Source organism: Dendrobates tinctorius, unplaced genomic scaffold (assembly GCF_039654945.1).
Source record: "Dendrobates tinctorius isolate UK_male_01 unplaced genomic scaffold, ASM3965494v1 ptg000051l, whole genome shotgun sequence".
NCBI classification, from domain to species: domain Eukaryota; kingdom Metazoa; phylum Chordata; class Amphibia; order Anura; family Dendrobatidae; genus Dendrobates; species Dendrobates tinctorius.
In genome coordinates, this window is record NW_027361719.1 from 13,355,841 (window position 1) to 13,378,034 (window position 22,194).

Below are 22,194 nucleotides of genomic sequence, written 5' to 3' on the forward strand. Positions count from 1 at the left end.
CAGACCCCCACAGGGTGCACAGCCCCCCGGCAGGCCGGCACAGCCCCCCCGGCAGGCCGGTACAGACCCCGGGCAGGCCGGCACAGCCCCCCGGCAGGCCGGTACAGACCCCGGGCAGTCCGCACAGCCCACCGGCAGGCCGGCACAGCCCCCCGGCAGGCCGGCAGAGACCCCCGGAAGGCCCGTACAGACCCCCGAGAGGCTGTACAAGGGCAGGAAAGGGTTTTTCCAATTCCGATACCGGAAGTCTCAGACTTGAATGGGACTTCCGGTATCGGCATCGGCGATACTTTTTTTAAAGATCGGCCGATCCATTCCGATCCGATATTTTGAAGTATCGGACGGTATCGCTCAACTCTAGTCGTCGCTAGTGAGCTGCCACACAGGCAGATCTCACCAGCGTCATCGCAGGGGTCGGCAGTCGTTACTTACCTGTCAGACGAGGCGATCCTGACGTCCTCCCGCCCGCGTCCACGCGTCGCTCGTCTCCACAGCAGGAAGCTGACGACGAGAAACAGCCCAGGCCGTTCTCGCGCGATCAGCGATGGAGGTAAGTATCAGACATAGCGATATTGCTAGCAATATCGCTATAACGTCACAAAACCAGTTATAGCGATATTGCTAGCGATGTCGCTTAGTGTGACAGGACCTTTACAGTGGTTGTCTCACGACAGACAAGGCATATCCGAGCTCTTATTGTATTCGGGACTGTTATAACAATGGATGGAGAGATCCGGTGCATGCGGCGGCGCCTCTCCGGTCACTGCATGACAGGCACCAGTCAGGACGGACATTGGGGGACACTTATTTGGAAGATAGGTTCAAGTCCTATGGGTGGACCCTAAATCAGTTAGGAATTTATATCAATCCTGTGGATATGCTAAAAATGTCTGTCCTGAGATAACGCCTTAGCACACATTTTTTTCCGTTTGGGCAACTATTCAGTGACATTAACTAATTCTGTAGCTGAAAAACGGGATCTGGCAGGCTGGATTTATTTTTTCTTTACCTTTGGTTGGACACTGACTGTAGACTTACCTGGAAAGCACCAGTGACCATTTGAGCAAATGTGTATGCAAGTATTTATTGGGCATAGAATGCAAATGTTATTAAGAAGTGTTAGTTCCGGGAAAATACGCTCCTGGGACCCCCACTGATTCCCTGTTCTTCCTCACTTCTTGGCAATGAATGGAGTGAAGGTGACGCATGCATGGCACTGTCTTTGAGGCTGATGAAGATATCCACATGCACTCTTATATAGCTCTTATATACCTCTCAACTTAATGGGCATTTTTTACATAAAACACAGATGCGGGGTTACAAGTAAATTGACTTTTAATCTGCCCTTATATCGGCAAGTTTGGTCTATCATTACAAGTGATTGGAATTCCACAATCTTAAAACAGTCACAAAGAGATAAAGGAAGACATAAACCAGACTGCAGAGCTCTTGAGCACGTAAGGAATGTGACTGGCAGCTTGTTATTCCTGCGTCCCTAAACACCCTATAAAAATGTCCCTGGGTGTACGCTGCAAGCAGCCATGGATTGGAGCAAGTTGGAACCCTTTGTTATCTTGAAGAACGAGCCAGACATGGTTAATAAAATCCATTCTATAGATATACAAGATAGTAGGTAGAACACTTCTTGTCATCTACGGTATATTACATGTCAAAGGAACATGGATTTGCTTGTGGACGGTGGCACAAAACTTTGAGGAACATTACTGTAGCACAACAGATTAAGTTGAGGACCTCCATCTTCCTAGTACAGGGACACATGGGTCGATATGTATACTCTAGCTCAGATCTGGGCAAAGTGCGGCCTGCGGGCTGGACTGAGACATCCAGAGGGCCGGACCGAGACAGCTGTGGTGCTGGAAACCAGAAGCCCACGGTGCGGACCGTGCCCACCCGCTCGCTGTCTCCGTTGTCTCCATAGGTACTGACTGCATTCCTGGAGGAGGCGCCTCCGGCCACTTCCTCCACCAATCAGAGTGTGAAACAGCTGACGCGATGATGTAATTTCATCGCGTCAGCTGTTTACTGCGGAGATTCAGCGCACCGGAGGCAGGGAGAGAAGCAGAGCGCTGAGGAACGGGACCGAGGTGAGTATGTGTCATGTGTATGGGATATCTGCGTGGGCATGGGGAGCCTATGGAGGTGACATGCTGCTGGCTATGAGGGTGACATGCTGCACATGGGGAGGCTATGGGGGCATCATGCTGCACGTGGGGAGGCTTTGGGGGCATCATGCTGCACATGGGGAGGCTATGGGGGCGTCTGCTGCACATGGGGAGCCAATAGGGGTGACAGGCTGCACATGGGAAGGCTATGGGGGCGTCTGCTGCACATGGGGAGCCAATAGGGGTGACAGGCTGCACATGGGGAGGCTATGGAGGCATCATGCTGCATTTGGTAGAGCCTCAAGCAGTATATGGGGATGCCTTGGGGGCCTCATGCAATGTATATAGGGAGTCTGTATGGGGCTCATGATGCATATGGGGAGGCTGGTGTGGGGCTCATGCTGCATATGGGGAAGGAAGGTGTGGAGCTCATGCCACATATGGGGGAGGCTGCGTGGGGCTCTTACAGTATATTAGGGGCTATGGGGGGGGCTCATATGATATATAGAAGCGGCTGTACTCGGGTTCAAACGATATATAGGGGGATGTCAGCATACTTAATTCTGCTCAATATTAAGTGATACAATTAATATTACTATAATTATCAGCAATATAATAATTATAATATATCAATATTAATATTGAGTAGAATTAATTTCGGCCTGTTAGCTCGGCATGCCACAACAGTTATGGTCTCTCATGTGGCCCCTCGGGAAAATTAATTGCCCACCCCTGCTCTAGCTGTACTTCCTGTGAACACTGTAAGGGAGCGCAACCAGCTAGCACCTTATTAACATACCTCAGCCTGGCTGACCCCATCTTCTTTCATGCTGATCTTCAGGTCTGGCTAACACTAAAACATGCCTAAAAATCTCTTGCTGTAGGTGCCCCAAATTGTCTGCTGAGAGAAGAAAACTGCCATCTCTGATGCGGATCCTGAGAATCTAACTACCTCCTCTTGTCTGCTCTTCTTTTGAAACACATTCTTTTAATCTAGCTAAATTCTGAATTCTCTTCCTGAGGAAGTGGTGATGGCCAACTCACTGAATGAATTTAAGAAAGGAATGGAAGCTTTTCTTGTGAGTAACAGTATAGAAGGTTACGAATAACATAATATTATAGGTAGATGGTTGACCCAGCTTAGGGGAAGGAATTTTTTTCCCTATGGAGAAAATTGGCTTCTAATCTGTGCGTTTTTTGCTTTCCCCAGGATCAACAATGCAGAACAGCTGCACTAAAATAGGCTGAACTAGATGGACATAAGGTCTTCCTTCAGCCTTCAAAACTATGTTACTAAATGACAACTCTCTAATAACTAGGAACTAACTCCCATTGCCTACTTAATCCTCCCCAAACCCTGGGCAGGCTCTACAGTGAACCCTGTCTATTCCGGTAAGGGTATGTGCACATGATCAGGAACTGTCAGCGCTTTGGATGCAGCCCATGTCCTCTGCGTCCAAAGAGCTGCCGGCTATTGAATACAGGTGAATCCGAATGTGTTCATTGAACACAAGTACGCAGCGTTTACTGACGGTGTGCACATACCCTTACAGGAGCCAATAAAACATATAACATGAAAATTACATAAAATACACACTCAAGAGTCTTCAGAGGGGGTGTCCGGAATCTTCTCCTCCTTTCCAAGAGGGTGACATATTTTATACTGACTTTATAACATAATGTAATGGCGTAATAGTTTGGAATATTAATGAATATAAATTCATTATAATAAGGCAGCAACAACCGCACCACATGAAGGTGGGAAAGTCTAAGTTTGCTCAGTGTGTGCTCCAATCTATCCGGACTGCTGCTCTCGTGATCATACAGTACAAGGGATAATCAAAAACAGTAAAATTTGTCAGCTACAACACAAGACTGGATTTGTCACTGCAATATATTTAGCCATTTATTTTAAGATATTTTTTGAAAGCTGCCAGAGTTTTTCCATAAAGAAACATGGTATTATAATTCAGATTGTAGCCGACAAAATGGCTGTCAGCCATCACAGCATCTCCCAAAGTGCAGTAAATATCCTCATCCACATAATGAAGCAACATCTAGTCATGTCAGCACCAACCTCCAGTTCTGTTATGTCTTGTCCAGCTTTGCTGAAATACTTGAGGAAGTCCTGTTTTAGAAAGAAATTTGCATGGGTTTTACATTTTGATTTTTATCTTCATTCTCCTTTACCACAGTAAACCATCTAGCACACCTTTTTGGCTTTTTTAATGAAGATGGTGTCACAGCCCTGGTATGTTGGTAATGTAATCCTTAGTCTAAGAGCTCATGTAGACATCTGTGAATCTCTGCAGCAAGCACTGGCTGCTATTGGGCTGCTGCCCTCTAACTTCTTCCGCTTGTCTCACATTTGTCTGAAAGAAGTAAGCCCGATAGTGGCCCTTTATTGACTGCAGGACCCAAATGGCGCAACAATGCCACACAAACCCTTATGAATCCAGAGCTAATATCGCTGGATAATTAGGACGGAACATAGAATTCATTTTGAAGGGATTTCTTCGTTAACCAGATGTACAGCGGGTGAAATAAGTATTGAACACGTCACCAATTTTCTAAGTAAATATAGATAGATAGATATACTGTATATCGCCAGATGTCGGCAACAACCCATCCAATCCACAAAGGCAAAGAAATAAAAAAATAGATGTTCATAAGTTATGTATAATAATGAAAAATGACACAGGGAAAAACTATTGGACACAAAATTTATTTAATACATTGTACAAAAAATTTTGCTGATGACAGCTTGAAGATGTCTCCTGTATGGAGAAACTAGTCGCATGCATTGCTCAGGTGTGATATTGGCCCATTCTTCCACGCAAACACTCTTCAAATCCTGAAGGTTCCGTGGGCTCCTTCTATGAACTCTTGGCTTTAGTTCCCTCCATATATTTTCTATTGGATTCAGGTCAGGTGATTGGCTGCACCACTCTATCAGCTTTATTTTTTCTCTGAAACCAGTTGAGAGATTCCTTAGCTGTGTATTTGGGATCATTGCCTTGATGAAATGTTCAACCCCGTTTCATTTCATCATCCTGGTAGGAGATTTTTATCAAGAATGGTTCAGTACATTTGTCCATTCATCCTTCTTACATTTATATGAAATTTGCCACTGCTATATGCTGAAAAACAGCCCCACACCAAGATGTTGGTATGGTGTTTTTTGGGTGATATGGAGTGCGTTTTGGCCTCCCAACATGGTGTGCATTATGGCATCCAAAGAGTTCAATTTGTCGCATTTGACTAAACTACATTCTTTTTTTGGGTGATATGCAGTGCCTTTTGGCCTCCCAACATTGTGTGTATTATGGCACCCAAAGAGTTCAATTTTTGTCTCATCTGACTAGACTACATAAGGTTGCAAAGGTCTTGAGACAGCTCACTGGTTTTATCCATCATGAAATGTTTCTTGTATGGCACATTGGTAATGAGACACCTTTTTATAGGCCATCAGTTGAACCAGTTGATATTTTTCACCAATTGCAGGACTGCTTTCTAATTACTGATAGATTTCAGATGGTGTAATGAGTTTCCATGGCATTTTGCACCTCTCTTTCTTCATATGTTCAATACTTTTTTCCCTGTGTCGTTTCTCATTATTACAAACAATTTTATTCAGGGCCAAGTATGGTGTGATTTCTGTGCATGTGTGGATTGGATGGGTTGTTAAAAACATCTGGTGAGAATGTCATGTCAATTGGTGACGTGTTCAATAATTATTTCACCAGCTGTAAGTCTGTAAAAAGAAAGTAACAGCTCATATTTATTGGGGTTTTACATGTCTAAAGATGCCCATATACCTTAGCTTTCTGTCAGCGAGAGTCAAAGTAATAGCTAAAGGATTCTACTATTTTCCAAAACTATTATTCTTATCAGGTAAGTTGAATAGGATGAAGAATGAGGAGAAATAACACCAATGCATCTTAGAAATCATAGAAGAAGCATTTAAAATCCCTTCTTCAGTATTTTGATTACAGAGATATAGAGATTACAAAGAGAACCTTTCATTGAGAAAGTGGAGGATATAAAGGTGAATGTTGCTTTTCTATTTTTCAAATTCAATTTTTATTTAAAGATTATGACATTTTCATAATGAAAGATAAAAAAAGAAAAAAAAAACTAAACAACAGAATTGTACCGCATGATAGGATTACAAATAAAAAAATCGATAATTGGGGTAGGTGATACGACTAAGAAGGAAGGAGAGAAAGGGAAGATATTACATCAACATCTGTAGCAGAGTGTATCTTTTGAGAATCCACTGGTACTCAGGAGAACTTCACTGAGCAAGTTATCTTGAGTAAACAGCATTTACTTCTTATGGGTAAACATGAGATAAGACAATTCAGAAGCACACAGCCAGTGCTGCTGGCATAATACATTCAAAAGCGAAAGTAAAACTAACAACAACAAGAGAGCAAACATTTAACTTCACACTATAGCCAGGCTAGTGTAAAGTCCTCATTTACATAAACAATAAGTCCATTTCTGTTGTATACGCCAACAACATCAACAATCCAATAGAAAAGTTACTCAAAACCCTATGTGAAGGTTTCTCAATGCGGTTGAGAGCGGACCAACAGAGCGCAAAACTAACAAAGCATAATCATGTCCTGGAGAAGAGAGCGGAGATGGTTGTTTTGGAGTGTCATCATAAGAGTCAGATTCTTGAAATTCAATCCAATCTCTCCAAGTCACACAGTAACTATCTACAGTATGTCTGCAGATGATTTGGCATTTTCAGAGAACCATTCCTCTAGGGTAGGGAAAGAATTACTTATCGAATGATGAGCAAAAACATTTTTAGCTGCCTGTGAGGTAGCTTATCAAGGATTTTTTATATCGGGGGAGTTAGGGATAGGCGTTAGAGCCTCAGCGGAGTTAGGGATAGGCGTTAGAGCCTCAGGGGAGTTAGGGATAGACGTTAGAGCCTCAGGGGAGTTAGGGATAGACGTTAGAGCCTCAGGGGAGTTAGAGATAGACGTTAGAGCCTCAGGGGAGTTAGGGATAGACGTTAGAGTCTCAGGGGAGTTAGGGATAGACGTTAGAGCCTCAGGGGAGTTAGGGATAGACGTTAGAGCCTCGGGGGAGTTAGGGATAGACGCTAGAGCCTCAGGGGAGTTAGGGATAGACGCTAGAGTCTCAGGGGAGTTAGGGATAGACGTTAGAGCCTCAGGGGAGTTAGGGATAGACGCTAGAGCCTCAGGGGAGTTAGAGATAGACGTTAGAGCCTCAGGGGAGTTAGGGATAGACGTTAGAGTCTCAGGGGAGTTTGGGATAGGCGTTAGAGCCTCAGGGGAGTTAGGGATAGACGTTAGAGCCTCAGGGGAGTTAGGGATAGACGTTAGAGCCTCAGGGGAGTTAGAGATAGACGTTAGAGCCTCAAGGGAGTTAGGGATAGACGTTAGAGCCTCGGGGGGAGTTAGGGATAGACGTTAGAGCCTCGGGGGAGTTAGAGATAGACGCTAGAGCCTCAAGGGAGTTAGGGATAGACGTTAGAGCCTCAGGGGAGTTAGGGATAGACGTTAGAGCCTCAGGGGAGTTAGGGATAGACGTTAGAGCCTCAGGGGAGTTAGAGATAGACGCTAGAGCCTCAGTGGAGTTAGGGATAGACGTTAGAGCCTCGGGGGGAGTTAGGGATAGACGTTAGAGCCTCGGGGGAGTTAGAGATAGACGCTAGAGCCTCAAGGGAGTTAGGGATAGACGTTAGAGCCTCAGGGGAGTTAGGGATAGACGTTAGAGTCTCAGGAGAGTTTGGGATGGAAAGACTGGTCATCTTTTTTATAAGTAGGATTACCTGAGTCCAGAAATTATTTATTATAAGGCAGCTCCACCATATGTGTGCCAGCGTCCCCTCCTCCAACCCATACCTCAAGCATCTGTACAACACCACAGGGTACCATGTATTACATTACAGTACTTTGTTGCGTATGCATATACAGTGGGGCAAAAAAGTATTTAGTCAGTCAGCAATAGTGCAAGTTCCACCACTTAAAAAGATGAGAGGCGTCTGTAATTTACATCATAGGTAGACCTCAACTATGGGAGACAAACTGAGAAAAAAAAATCCAGAAAATCACATTGTCTGTTTTTTTTTCCTTTTATTTGCATATTATGGTGGAAAATAAGTATTTGGTCAGAAACAAGCAATCAAGATTTCTGGCTCTCACAGACCTGTAACTTCTTCTTTAAGAGTCTCCTCTTTCCTCCACTCATTACCTGTAGTAATGGCACCTGTTTAAACTTGTTATCAGTATAAAAAGACACCTGTGCACACCCTCAAACAGTCTGACTCCAAACTCCACTATGGTGAAGACCAAAGAGCTGTCAAATGACACCAGAAACAAAATTGTAGCCCTGCACCAGGCTGGGAAGACTGAATCTGCAATAGCCAACCAGCTTGGAGTGAAGAAATCAACTGTGGGAGCAATAATTAGAAAATGGAAGACATACAAGACCACTGATAATCTCCCTCGATCTGGTGCTCCACGCAAAATCCCACCCCGTGGGGTCAGAATGATCACAAGAACGGTGAGCAAAAATCCCAGAACCACGCGGGGGGACCTAGTGAATGAACTGCAGAGAGCTGGGACCAATGTAACAAGGCCTACCATAAGTAACACACTACGCCACCATGGACTCAGATCCTGCAGTGCCAGACGTGTCCCACTGCTTAAGCCTGTACATGTCCGGGCCCGTCTGAAGTTTGCTAGAGAGCATTTGGATGATCCAGAGGAGTTTTGGGAGAATGTCCTATGGTCTGATGAAACCAAACTGGAACTGATTGGTCGAAACACAACTTGTCGTGTTTGGAGGAAAAAGAATACTGAGTTGCATCCATCAAACACCATACCTACTGTAAAGCATGGTGGTGGAAACATCATGCTTTGGGGCTGTTTCTCTGCAAAGGGGCCAGGACGACTGATCCGGGTACATGAAAGAATGAATGGGGCCATGTATCGTGAGATTTTGAGTTCAAACCTCCTTCCATCAGCAAGGGCATTGATGATGAAACGTGGCTGGGTCTTTCAACATGACAATGATCCAAAGCACACCGCCAGGGCAACGAAGGAGTGGCTTCGTAAGAAGCATTTCAAGGTCCTGGAGTGGCCTAGCCAGTCTCCAGATCTCAACCCTATAGAAAACCTTTGGAGGGAGTTGAAAGTCCGTGTTGCCAAGCGAAAAGCCAAAAACACCACTGCTCTAGAGGAGATCTGCATGGAGGAATGGGCCAACATACCAACAACAGTGTGTGGCAACCTTGTGAAGACTTACAGAAAACGTTTGACCTCTGTCATTGCCAACAAAGGATATATCACAAAGTATTGAGATGAAATTTTGTTTCTGACCAAATACTTATTTTCCACCATAATATGCAAATAAAAGGAAAAAAAAACAGACAATGTGATCTTCTGGATTTTTTTTTCTCAGTTTGTCTCCCATAGTTGAGGTCTACCTATGATGTAAATTACAGACGCCTCTCATCTTTTTAAGTGGTGGAACTTGCACTATTGCTGACTGACTAAATACTTTTTTGCCCCACTGTATATCATTGCACGTAAGGGTATGTGCACACGTTGCGGATTCTGCTGTGGAATCTTCCACACAGATTTTGCTAAACCCGCAGGTAAAATTACCTGCTTTTTACCTGCGGATTTAGTGCAGATTTCGGCTATGTGCCCATGTAAGCAGAATTTTCCTGAGCAAAACCGGACTCCTTCGAAGGTAATCCACATTTTTTTTCGCGTTTTTTTCCGGAGCATCCTAATACAATGAACATAGTGGCAAATCCGCAGCATGGTCACAAAAATTGCGGAATGCATTCTAATAATGGGATGCTTAATGTTTGCGTTTTTTAAGCGTTTCTGCAGGGAAAAACCCCCAAAAAACCGCGAAAAATCCTGAATGTAGGCACACAGCCTAACTGCGGATTTTCTGCAGTTTTTGTGCAGATTTCCCCTGCGTTTTGACACCTGCGTATCCCTATAATGGAGCAGGTCTCAAAACGCTGCGGATCTGCATAAAAGAAGTGACATGCTGCAGTTTTGAATTCACAGCAAATCTGCGCGGAAAAATCTGCAGCATGTGCACAGCATTTTTCATTTTGGCATCACTTTAATGCTACTGTAGGGCCAAATCTGCGTGGATCCGCAGCAGAATCCGCAACGTGTGCACATACCCTAAAGGGTAAAAGAAGTGAAACATGAATCATTAAAATAAAATTTTATTAGTAAACAGTTAAATAGCATATAAAATATAAAAACATAGGTGTCTCCGATGACGTGAGTTTCGTCCTCCTCCCTCAGGGGGTGTGTCACGGTGGGGGAAATAAGCATTAGAGTGAATCAGCCACTAATTGCCTCACTTTTATTTCATGTGACAGGAACGGGTAGTGGTGTAATGCTGGGACAGGGCAAGTAATGCATTGTTGGCACATGACTTCAGGGATCAACCTCCACAAATGTTAAAGGGCTTCTGGCTCATGATAGAAGGGGGTTGGATGTGATGACACTAGAGGTCCCTTACAACGCTAACATTCTATGAGTCTATGAATGCAAGCGAGCCACGTCAACATGGTGATCAAGTAGGCAGTGGCTTTGCTTGCAATCCAATGATGCCATGACAGTGGAATGCCTGCAGGGAAAGTGTGTGCCCAGGAACATCTTTAAGAAGCGTGTGCCCAGGAACATCTTTAAGAAGCCTCAATGCAATTATCAAACAGATGGGGTTGGGCATGAACCTAAGTATAATAAGAGAAAGGGACAGGACCTAGAGCTGCTACATTATACATTGAGGGACCTAGAGCAGATACATTATACACTGGGTGACATAGAGCAGTTACCTTACACACTGTTATCAAGAATAGAGGGGTCCCAACTCTGATTTTTAAATTATTTAAATAAATAAATAATAATAATACAAAAAAACGGTGTGGCCCTCCCCCCAATTTCTGAAAACCAGCCTTGCTAAATTTGACAGCTGGGGGCTGGCATTCTCAGGCCAGGCTGGTAAGGGGCCATTGATATAGGTCCCCCCATTTTTAAAATCGCAGCCGGCAGCTGCAGAGAAAATATGCATTTATTAGATGCTCCAATTCTGGTGCTTTGCCCGGCTCTTCCCTCTTGCCCTGTAGCGGTGACAAGTGGGGTAATATTTGTGGGGTTGATGTCACCTTTGTATTGTCAGGTGACATCATGCCCCGAGGTTAGTAATGGAGAGGCGTCAATAAGACGCTTCCATTACTAACCCCATAGTCACATTGTAAGAAAACGCAGACACCTAGAATAAAGTCCTTTAATTGAAAAAATGACACAGACTCCTTTAATAATCTCAATAAAACCATACTTACAACCTCGCCTAATTCCACCGAAGCCCTCGATCTTCTGTAATAAAAATAAAGTAAAAAAACAACAATATACCATACCTGTCGGTCATTCTGTCCCACGCCGTAATCCATGTCTGGGGGCAAAATAATTTTCAACCTGGACGGTGCCAAGATGCCTGTATCCTAGCTGAAAACCACTGGTGAATGAGATGCTGCGAGCGCAGCATTAGTGACGTGACATGTCTGACAGCTATTCCATTCCAGTGTCAGTTGAATTCCAACCAGAGTACACCTCATTCTACCTAATGCGCTTCTAAATAGGTGATTACTTGAACCAAATCTTATTTAACGAAGGAAAGTATAAAAAAAAACCCTGCTGTGGTGTTCACAATAATCTTGCAATATGACAAGCTGGATGGCAAAACAAGTGCTAGTAATATCTCAAAAGTAATAGGAATGAAAAAATAACTTTTAACCATGCCAAAGGAGTTGAAAAGAAAAGTCTTGAGTGAGGAAAAGAAGGGCTCAATTCTGGCTTTACTAGCAGAGGGATACAGTGAGTATCATGTTGCCTCCATCCTTAAAATTTCTAAGATGGTAGTCCATTACAACAAGGTCAAGCAGCAGACATTGGGGACAACAAAGCTACAGATCAGCAGAGGGCAATAACGACTCTTCACTGACCGGGATGACTGTCATCTTATTCGAATGTCACTCAGCAACCGCAGGATGACATCAAGTTACCTACAAAGGAATGGCAAATGGCAGCTGGGATGAAGTGCACAGCAAGAACAGTTTGTAACAGGATTCTAGAGGCAGGGCTCAAGTCATGTAAAGCTAGAAAAAAGACTTTCATCAATGAGAAGCAAAGGAGAGCCAGGGTGAAGTTTGCCAAAGACCATAAGGATTGGACCATAGAGGACTGGAGTAAGGTAATCCTTCTCTGATGAGTCTAATTTTCAGCTTTGCCCAACACCTGGTCGTCTAATGGTTAGACGGAGACCTAGAGAGGCATACAAGCCACAGTGTCTTGCACCCACTGTGAAGTTTGGTGGAGGATCGGTGATAATCTGGAGATGCTTCAGCAAGGCTGGAATTGGGCAGGTAAATCCTTTCAAAGGATGTATGAATCAAGCTGCATACAAGGTTTTATGAATATTAAAGATAAATCTTAATTTTTAGTTGTAAAAGAAAAGAAAAACAGAAATTATTAAGTAATAGTATAAAACTGTACAGAAGAGAATATTTTACATTTATATTGTTCCTCAAATGAAACTATGAATATGTGAACATTATCACACAGCCGTTGGAATGTACCAGAAAGGTGTTTCATTAAGGGCAGTACAGTGACAGTACTGATGTACCACCTTTCTGTACATATCTGAAAAAGAGGAACACTGCCAGGGCAGAGGCCAAAAAGTGTCCATAATGACACCTTTGGGTTCATTGAAGTGAATGGCTCCATTGGGGTTCCTGCTGGAATCCTCTTTTTTGGGGACTATGACGCTCAGTCAAATCTGTGCATTACATCTTTCATTGGGATCTTGGTAATGTTTTTTTCCTTGTGGTCGTGCTGCAGGGAAATCTCTGACCTGCTTATTTTTGATGGATCCATCTAACAAAAGTTCCTACTGCTTTGTAGCTGCTTTGAGAGGCTTCTAATAACCTTCTGTGAGGAGATCTAAAAGTAGCTCCATTCAAGCAACTGCAGTTATGGAGCTGGGCTGCATTTCTCTTTATTCTGGTGGTGAAGTGACAAGCTGAACAGGAAGATCTCCATTTTTAGGATTAGTGTAGTAGATCCCCTACTAATCAGAAAGTGAGACATTACCTACCAACATGCCAATACATCTAGTGGTTGATACATCCCTTTATCCCAAATCCATTGAGGGTGCTATAGACAAACAATGTATTTTAGTTGTCATACTGGAATGTACAAAACATAACTCGTTATGATAGGTCCCTTGATTGCATAATCTGATTTGTAATATAATGTGAACAATTTGGGAGGCTTAATATGCCACATACCTTTAGCAGCAGCTGGTACTTCATGATCCTCTGCACGGGTTTGATAAGTAGGTCATTGAGTTGCAGGCGATGTGACAGCTGTTGCCTTAATTCCTGTAAGTAATGGGTAGGACCATATTATGCAATTGAAAAGATGGACAAATGTCTTATAGAAACAATGTAATTGGGTTATTTACCTTGATATACAACATTTTGTTAGAATGAAAGGGATTTTCTTTATAACTGATGAATAAGAATAAACTGGGGTGGTTTGTCCCAAACAAGACACAACAGTATGGTCCACATCCGCTTGTGTCACGAGCCTAAGGGAGCATGCCTCTCTTGTGCATCTCCCTACTACATGCCATCACTTTATCACCATTGGAAGGTCAAAGTTGGGTAAACCTCATTAACCCTGGCAAAGAAAGGAAAACAGCACTGGTGTAGAGCTCTGCTCTCTTCTATATTCTCCCTGCACAGCATTTGTGGCCACCCAGCGGTGCACCCTATGCACATGAACAGGGCTGTGCCACAGTAACATGGGTGGCCAGATGCCACTGTGCAGCATAAGTTAGTGAAGGGCTTGCAAGGATAGATAAAAGAGTTGTGGGGATCCTAAAGGTTGGACCTCCACTGATTATAAAGTAATGTCATTTCCTAGTACTACGTGGGAATAACACAAAGATATTTCCTTCTCACCTCAAAGTAGGTATCAATGTATTCCGACACAATGTGCTCCGACTTGGGCTTGTTCTGGCAATATACCACATACATGTGCAGCCTGCGCTCCTACAAAAGTAGAAAAAGAAATAAAATAAATCCATCCACAATCTAGCATGCGCTATGGGGTACAGCTGCTTAAATTGTGATGTCAACTTGTATAGTACTTCACTTACAAAACAGTATGGAAACTGTATACGCTACAATGGACTTTGACTTTTACATGACAGAGCAAAGCCACCCAACAGGTCCAGTGAAATCGGAGGAAATCGTAAGCGTGGAGATGGGTGTATAGAACAAGAAAAAGATCATTCATCTGCCCCCTACTGGGACAGACAATACATTACATTAAGGAGATCACTCCTACAACACTCCTCTAGCAGCAGCTTATCTCCCAGGGAATCAAGATGGGAATAAAATTGCCATGTTCTAAAATCACCACCAAACAAAATACTGGAACTGTTCATCCTACCATTGACATTACTAATGATGGTTAAAGAATTATTCCCAAAATAATAAAGCCAGTGCCATACACATTAGATGGCTGTTCAGCCAGCTGCCATCTCAGCTGGGACTCCCATACACCAGAGCACTTGTATGTGTTCTCCATGTCTGGAGGTGGCATTTCTCTAGAGAACAAAAGGACCGATTGGTAGTGTGAAAAAGGAAAAACTAGATATTTTAATCCCCCGACAATCAATTGCTCAGGACGTCAATAAGCATTAGTCGAATGTATATGCCGGGCTTAAGTTTTCCCATATCCATTGAATAAGGCAGTGTTCTCCAAATACAGTCCTCAAGAACTAGCAATGGATCATGATAATTCCATCACCTGTGCAATACTAAGGAAATTCAGAAAACATGATCTGTTGGTGGCTCTTGAGGATTGGAGTTGGGAAAACCGAGATGAGGGATAACATACTGATCTCTGGAACCCCCAATAATCCTGAGAACAGGGCTCACCTGGGAGCTTTGCTCTACAAAAGCCACATCCTGACTGGAGCGGAGATACTCATGCTCGACCTCCACTCCGTTAATTGTTGATGGGACTCCTGGAAATAGCTAAGCCCAGAGCTAGGCAATATACAGCAGTTCCATATGCAATAAATTGTGTTGAAGTTGAGCATGAGCATCTCAGCCCCAGTTAGGACAAGGCTCTGTAAAGTCCAGTTTCTGGGTTCTTGGGATCTCTGGAGGTCCAAGCAGTCAAACCCACAGAGATCAGTAAGTTATCCTGTATCACAAGAATAGGGGAAAACTTATCATCTTGGTAATAACCTTTTAATATATGTCTGAAAAATAGATGTCAGTGAGCAAAAACCAATTATGCGAATCTGCCTGCTTTGTTGTATGTTTTATAAACTGTAAAAATTCCGAGCAAATTAGCTCATCAGATTTCTATCTTCAGGGTTAGATGATTGGCACAAGAAAAGCTTTCTGTTCAAGTAGGTTCAAGACTGTGTACATGGCAAAGCAAGCCACATTACAAAACAAGATAAGGGTGCTTTCACATTGAGCTTATCTTCACGTTCGGGGATTGGACGCAAGCCCTGAAGGTGCCAACAAACGGGTGTCTAAAAGCAACATAAAAGCACCCTAAATATTGGGCACAAATTTACCATCAGGAGGTTCTCACACATACAGTCAAACAAGCAATATTGCATTCATCAGGTCAGACTTCCCCAGCACATCGCCAAGGCTTCCTTGTCTGCTTCTGACCCAGTCTGCACAAGCTGTAGACTATATCTCATCCCAGCATTTTCATCTGAGCTTAAAGGGAATCTGTCTGACGACCACCATAACTTTATATAAGACTTCCTGGATTATAAGAATGCGCTTTATGTGCCATACACTTATGTTTAAGTCTTAGAAATCAAGTTACAAATCTAGTTTGTGTTCTACAAATTAGCTAGGACTAGTCCGGTGGGGGTGTTGATTTCCCAAGACTAGCCCTGCCTCAGATCTTGTAATCATGCCCAGGAGGGCATGACTAACATCCACCACACGTCACCATCAGGACTCAGCAACTCTCGTGCATGAGTGCAATGTTATACTTTCATGCGCCATAAAGCCGGGTGTTCACTCTCCAGCTCTTTCAAATTCCATCACCTGTCCAATAATAAGAAAATCATGAAAACTCAAACTGTTGCTGGGCCTTGGGGACTGGAGTTGAGGATTACTGAGATAAAGAACCTTCTTATAATCCAGTTATACTGTAGGCTTATATAAAGTTAGGCGGTGTAGGAAGGACTGCAGAGCTGACAAGTTCCCTTTAATGAGAACTGATACTACCCAGTACTGAAGGGTGAAGAAATGGTAGATCTCAATACCAACCCAGCTGCCACGTCCGAAAAATCCAGGCCCTGAGATAACACTTTACCACCAAACAACCAGCAAACTAATTTTGCTGAGAAATAATCTCTCCTTGATTCCTTTATCCAGTTCGCATGTGGGCTAATAATATTTACTTATTAAAATCTTTTAAAATCTGTCCACTTTCATGTGGTTTGTAGCAAACACAACTGTAGTCGAAGAACTCACATGTTTTATGAAGAGATGTGCTAATCGGTTTGGATCCTCAAGGCACTTTTGAACTTCACCTAGAAAATAGCTGTAATGTAACAATACATGAAGAGTCAGTACAAAACTAAAGCTGCAGATAATAAAAGTATGGGACTAACACTGGCATATGACAGACAGATATAGAGAAGACCGTCACCAGGTCAGAAGTGTCCAGATTTTGTTCTCGCCCCACTATTCTAGTTTGGTATTTTTTATTTGTTTGTTTATTTATAATTTCGCCCTATGGCTCCAGAGACATAGGCCCTATTTATTCAGTGCTACAACGGGGCGTGGTTTCAGAATAATAATGCAGAGCAGCATAAGCCACGCCCCCAGAGAATCCTGTGAACCACACCCACTTGTAAAGACCATAACGTTTACCACTAAATACAAAGGTCATATGATGGATTTAATAAACGAAAAAAAAAGAACCTGACTACTTAGGGGACTAAAAATAAGGACAAAAACCATTGGTGTAATGTGTGTAATTTGTACAGGGGCCCAAAGGGTAAGGGTCACAGGCACAAAGAGGGGCCCATATACTGTTCTTGCACAAGGGCGCTCTTCTCTCTGTGCCTGCCAGTGGCAAAAAATGGTGACTTTTGACCTTGAGACAAGTCCTCTTTAGGTCAGGGAGCAGAGCTAGGGACTGCCGGAGCTACACAATGGCCCTGATTCATCCGAGTCTTTGCATCTTTAATCTGGAGCAAAAATGGATCTAATAAAATGACTTTCATGTTTGCACTTATTTTTACGATTAATTAACATTACTTAGTTATGACAGGTTTTTTGTGCATCTGAGACTAACATGCACCATTTTAAAAGATTCTTGCACCAAAAAAGTGAAAAAACCCTCAAAGATATAAAAGAAGAGCAATTATGATTTGGGGAAAAATTCATTAACCTATGTGCATCATTTTGAAGAATTTCGCACAAATACCACATGACAAATAAAAGTATCTTAACAAAAAAGACAAAGGATGAATCAGGGCCAATGACTGCAGTCTGAGGAAACAAGAATTTAGACGGGTTGGATTTTTACCAATCAAAACTTTCTGACTGCCAACTTAAAGTGGTATTCCTTTCTCCAATATACTATCCCAATATATAGTAGATGTAGTAATAATAATAATATTACATCTACTACATACATAATATTATAATATTAGCAAATATCTCCAATTAGAAATGTAGTATAGTTCTTCTGATTAGCTATGTTGCTCACCCCCATGTGCAGGGCATTGCAGTAGCATAGGTATCCATGGTTATGACCAATCATATAGTAACAGCTAGTAAACTATTGCTATGCCCTGCACAGAGGGTGACATAGCTTATCAGAAGAACTATACTGCATTGGAGGTATTTGATAATATTATTATTATTATACCTACTACATATTGGGATAGGATCTTGGAGATGGGAATACCCCTTTAAGTATAATCTCAGGTGCACTGGAGACATTTATATTGATTCCTTTATTAAAATCACATACATATTCAGTCAAATGGACATTTCAGTAGATATAGCTGTAATCTATTAAGTGTCTGTAGTGATTTATGTCTAGGGAATGTATAAAGTCAGTACTCTGAGGTAAGGCCGGGTTCACATCACATCTTAGCCACACACACATCCGCTAACAGGGCCACTGACGTTCATGTAGCAGACAGAGTCACTTTTTGCCCGGTTTGACTTCATTTAAGACAATGTCCGTTTTTTTCTGCAAAGCTCAAAAATATGGTTGATTGCTTCTTTTTTGTTCATGTCTGAGACAGGTGGGAAGTGCCGAAAATGAATCCCGTTATTCAGGGATTCAGACAGAAGTCTCAATGGAGCTCCTGAGGAGCGACTACACCGCGATGTGAACCCGGCCTAGGTGATTATTCTTGTTTTGCATATGATACATAGTCGTGTTACTGTCTTCAGGATCATGAACTCCAGGGCAGACAAAAGCCACTGTAAGACCTGGGCAACACCAAGAATTTTTTTGTAGCCACGTCATTTTAATCATGGTCAGTACACCTACTCTTTGTGCCAGTCGTATATCTGGTGAATATTCCCAAATACAATTTTGTCTTTTCCCTTCATGTCCTCAGGAACTCCTTGAGCATTCATGGTCGCCATATAACCCTGTAGAAAAACAAAAAGTGACACTCGGCATTAACATCACGTTAATAAGCGGAATCTAAAAGAACCACAACTGTACTTCTGTGAGGAAGCTCCTGAGAATTGCCCACACTGGCTCTAGGGATGCTTGACAATCTCATGTGCCGAATAGTGACGGGTTTCGCGGCTTATTTTTTAAATAAATCTATAGTTTTCGCCTTCCAGACATGGCTTTTTAGAGCTAAGCATAGCCACATCATCCAAGCTATATCAGCAATCACTCAGAGTCTGTGCTGTATTCTGATAAAACTATTTACATGTGATGAAGAGCAGACAGAAAACACATAATTCTCAGAATTCTACAGATTATGATTTCTCTAGTGCAGAGTTGTCATCCAATGTCACATGTTATGACTCCGCAGGTCGTGTCGTTCCGGAACAAATGAGTATAAATAGCCAAGTCCCCCCATTATAAGGCTACACACATCCCAAAAGGCTTTAGCTGGAGCCCCCAGGCCCCCAACGTTCCTGATTTCCATTGGCCCCAGCAGCCCTCTTTCCTGCTTGTGTTATATCAGCTGGGGTCTGTTTATTTCTCTTCTTTTCTATTAGTGTCACGGTAATAATGAACTATCCTCACAATGAACCTTTCAAGCTGTCGTAAATTTGCTCTAACAATATATCACTGTTATGTTGTAGACTTTATTAAAACTACGATAATTATAATCAAAGTTTTTTTTTTTTTCAAATTATAAGCAAAGTCTATAATATATAAATATTTAATTATAATATTTAATATACAGTAGTGTGAAAAAGTGTTCACCCCTTCCTGATTTCCTATTCTTTTGCATGTTTGTCACACAAATTACATATTAGAATCATAGAATCATAGAATGGTAGAGTTTGAAGGGACCTCCTGGGCCATCTGGTCCAACCCCCTGCTCAAAGCAGGATTCGCTAAATCATCCCAGTCAGATGTCTGTCCAGCCTCTGCTTGAAGACTTCCATTGAAGGAGAACTCACCACTTCTCGTGGCAGCTTGTTCCACTCATTGATCACTCTAACTGTCAAAAAGTTTTTTCTAATATCTAATCTGTGTCTCCTCCCATTCAGTTTCATCCCATTGCTTCTAGTCTTTCCTTGTGCAAATGAGAATAAAGTTGATCCTTTTAGAATGTGACAGCCCTTTAGATATTTGTAGACAGCTATTATAGAATCATAGAATCAATAAAAGATTCTAAAGAAAGATAACACAAGTAAACACAAAATGCAGTTTTTAAATGAAGGCCTTTATTATTAAGGGAAAAAGAAATCCAAACCGACAGGATCCTGTGCGAAAAACAGACACAATTTAACTGTTGTTTATAACATCTTGGGGAAGCTGAATTCAAATTCCCTAGCTACACCCAGGCCTGATTACTTCCACACCTGTTCTCAAAACAAGAAATCACTTAAATAGGACCTGCCTGACAAAGTGAAGGAGACTAAAAGTTCCTCAAAAGCTAAACATCATGCTGAGATCCAAATAAATATTGGAACTAATGAGAAACAAAGTACTTGAGATCTGTCAGTCTGGAAAAGGTTATAAAGCCATTTCAAAGCTTTGGGACTCCAGCAAACCATAGTGAGAGCTATTATCCACAAATGGTGAAAGCATGGAACAGTGAAGAACCTTCCAATGAGTGTCCAGCCGATCAAAATTACCCCAAGAACGGAGCAACGACTCATTCAAGAGGTCCCAAAAGACCCAACAACAACATCCAAAGATCTATCTGCATGCCTCACTTGCCTCAGTTAAAGTCAGTGTTCATGACTTCACCATAAGAAAGAGACTGGGCAAAAATATCCTGCATGGCAGAGTTCCAAGACAAAAATCACTGCTGAGCATTAAGAACATTTCATCTTAATGACCCCAAGACTTTTGGGAGAATACTCTGTGGACTGACAAGACAAAAGTTGAACTTTTTGGAATGTGTATGTCCCTTTACATCTGGTATAGAAGTAACACAGCATTTCAGAAAAGGAACATCATACCAACAGTAAAATATGGTGTAGGTAGTGTGATGGTCTGGGGCTATTTTGCTGTTGAAGGACCTAGAAGACTTGATGTGGTAAATAAAACAATTAATTCTTCTGTCTACCAAAAAATCCTGAGGGAGAATGTCCGGCCATCTGCTCGTGACCTCAAGCTGAAGTGCACTTGGGTTATGCAGAGGTCAATGCTCCAAAACACACCAGCAAGTCCACCTCTCAATTGATTAAAGGCCCCGTCTCACTAAGTGACTTACCAGCGATCCCGACACCGATATCAAGGTGTCAGGATCGCTAGTAAGTCGCTATGTGATCGCTGGTGAGCTGTCACACAGACAGCTTCACCAGCGATCAGCACAGCGATGCCGAGCGCCCGGCATCGCTGGCCATCCTGTAAAAAATAGAGAATCAAAATAAAAAATATAGTTATTCTCACCTTCCGACGTCCCGTTCAGCCATCCTGCCTCTCTCCACACTCCGGTCCCAGTGATCCTTTGCACGAATGACCGCGAGATGTCACGGTCTCGCGGGATAACAAAGTCTCACGGTCATTCGTGCAAAGGATCACTGGGACCGGAGCGTGGAGAGAGGCAGGATGGCTGAACGCGATGTCGGAAGGTGAGAATAACTATATTTTTTATTTTTTTAATTATTTTTTACACCTGATCGCTGGTCTCCCGCTGTCACACACAGCGATGTGTGCTGGCCAGCGGGAGACCAGCGACCAAAGAAATGTCCAGAGATTTCTTGCAGCGATCAGCGATACCGGCAGGGGGGCCGCTCGCTGATCGCTGTCACACATAGCGATCTCGCTGGTGAGATCGCTGTTACGTCACAAAAGTTGTGACTCAGCAGCGATCTCGCTACCGAGATTGCTTAGTGTGACGGGGCCTTAAGTAAAACAACATTAAGACTTTGGAGTGGCCTAGTCAAAGTCTTGACCTTAATCCGATTGAGATGCTGTGGCACGACCTTAAAAAGGCGGATCATGCTCGGAAACCAGGCTGAGCTACAATTCTGCAAAGATTATTGGGCTAAAATTCCTCCAGAGCGTTGTAAAAGGCTCATTGCCAGAAATCTCAAATGCTTGACTGCAGTTGTTGCTAATAATGGCCCAAACAGTTATTAGGTTTGGGGGCAATTACTTTTTCACACAAGGCCCTGTAGTTTGGGATTTCTTTTTCCCTTAATAATAAAGACCTTCATTTAAAAACTACATTTTGTGTTTACTTGTGGTATCTTTGTCTAATATTTACATTTGTTTGGTGATCTGAAACATTTAAATGTGACAAACATGCAAAAGAA

The 22,194-nt window shown here is 42.7% G+C and overlaps 1 protein-coding gene across 3 annotated transcripts in view; it reads right to left on the bottom strand.

Annotated features, from left to right (window-relative positions):
* ARHGEF25 (Rho guanine nucleotide exchange factor 25) overlaps window positions 1-22,194 on the bottom strand; it is a 482,441-nt gene that overhangs the window by 21,067 nt on the left and 439,180 nt on the right. For all 3 annotated transcript variants that reach the window (XM_073576807.1, XM_073576806.1, XM_073576808.1), the window contains 5 exons: window positions 18,779-18,882; window positions 16,735-16,804; window positions 14,173-14,262; window positions 13,495-13,587; window positions 4,201-4,251 (listed from right to left, as the gene is read on the bottom strand). In XM_073576807.1, the coding sequence (XP_073432908.1) occupies window positions 4,201-4,251; window positions 13,495-13,587; window positions 14,173-14,262; window positions 16,735-16,804; window positions 18,779-18,882 (408 nt within the window). The remainder of the gene's footprint in view (window positions 1-4,200; window positions 4,252-13,494; window positions 13,588-14,172; window positions 14,263-16,734; window positions 16,805-18,778; window positions 18,883-22,194) is intronic.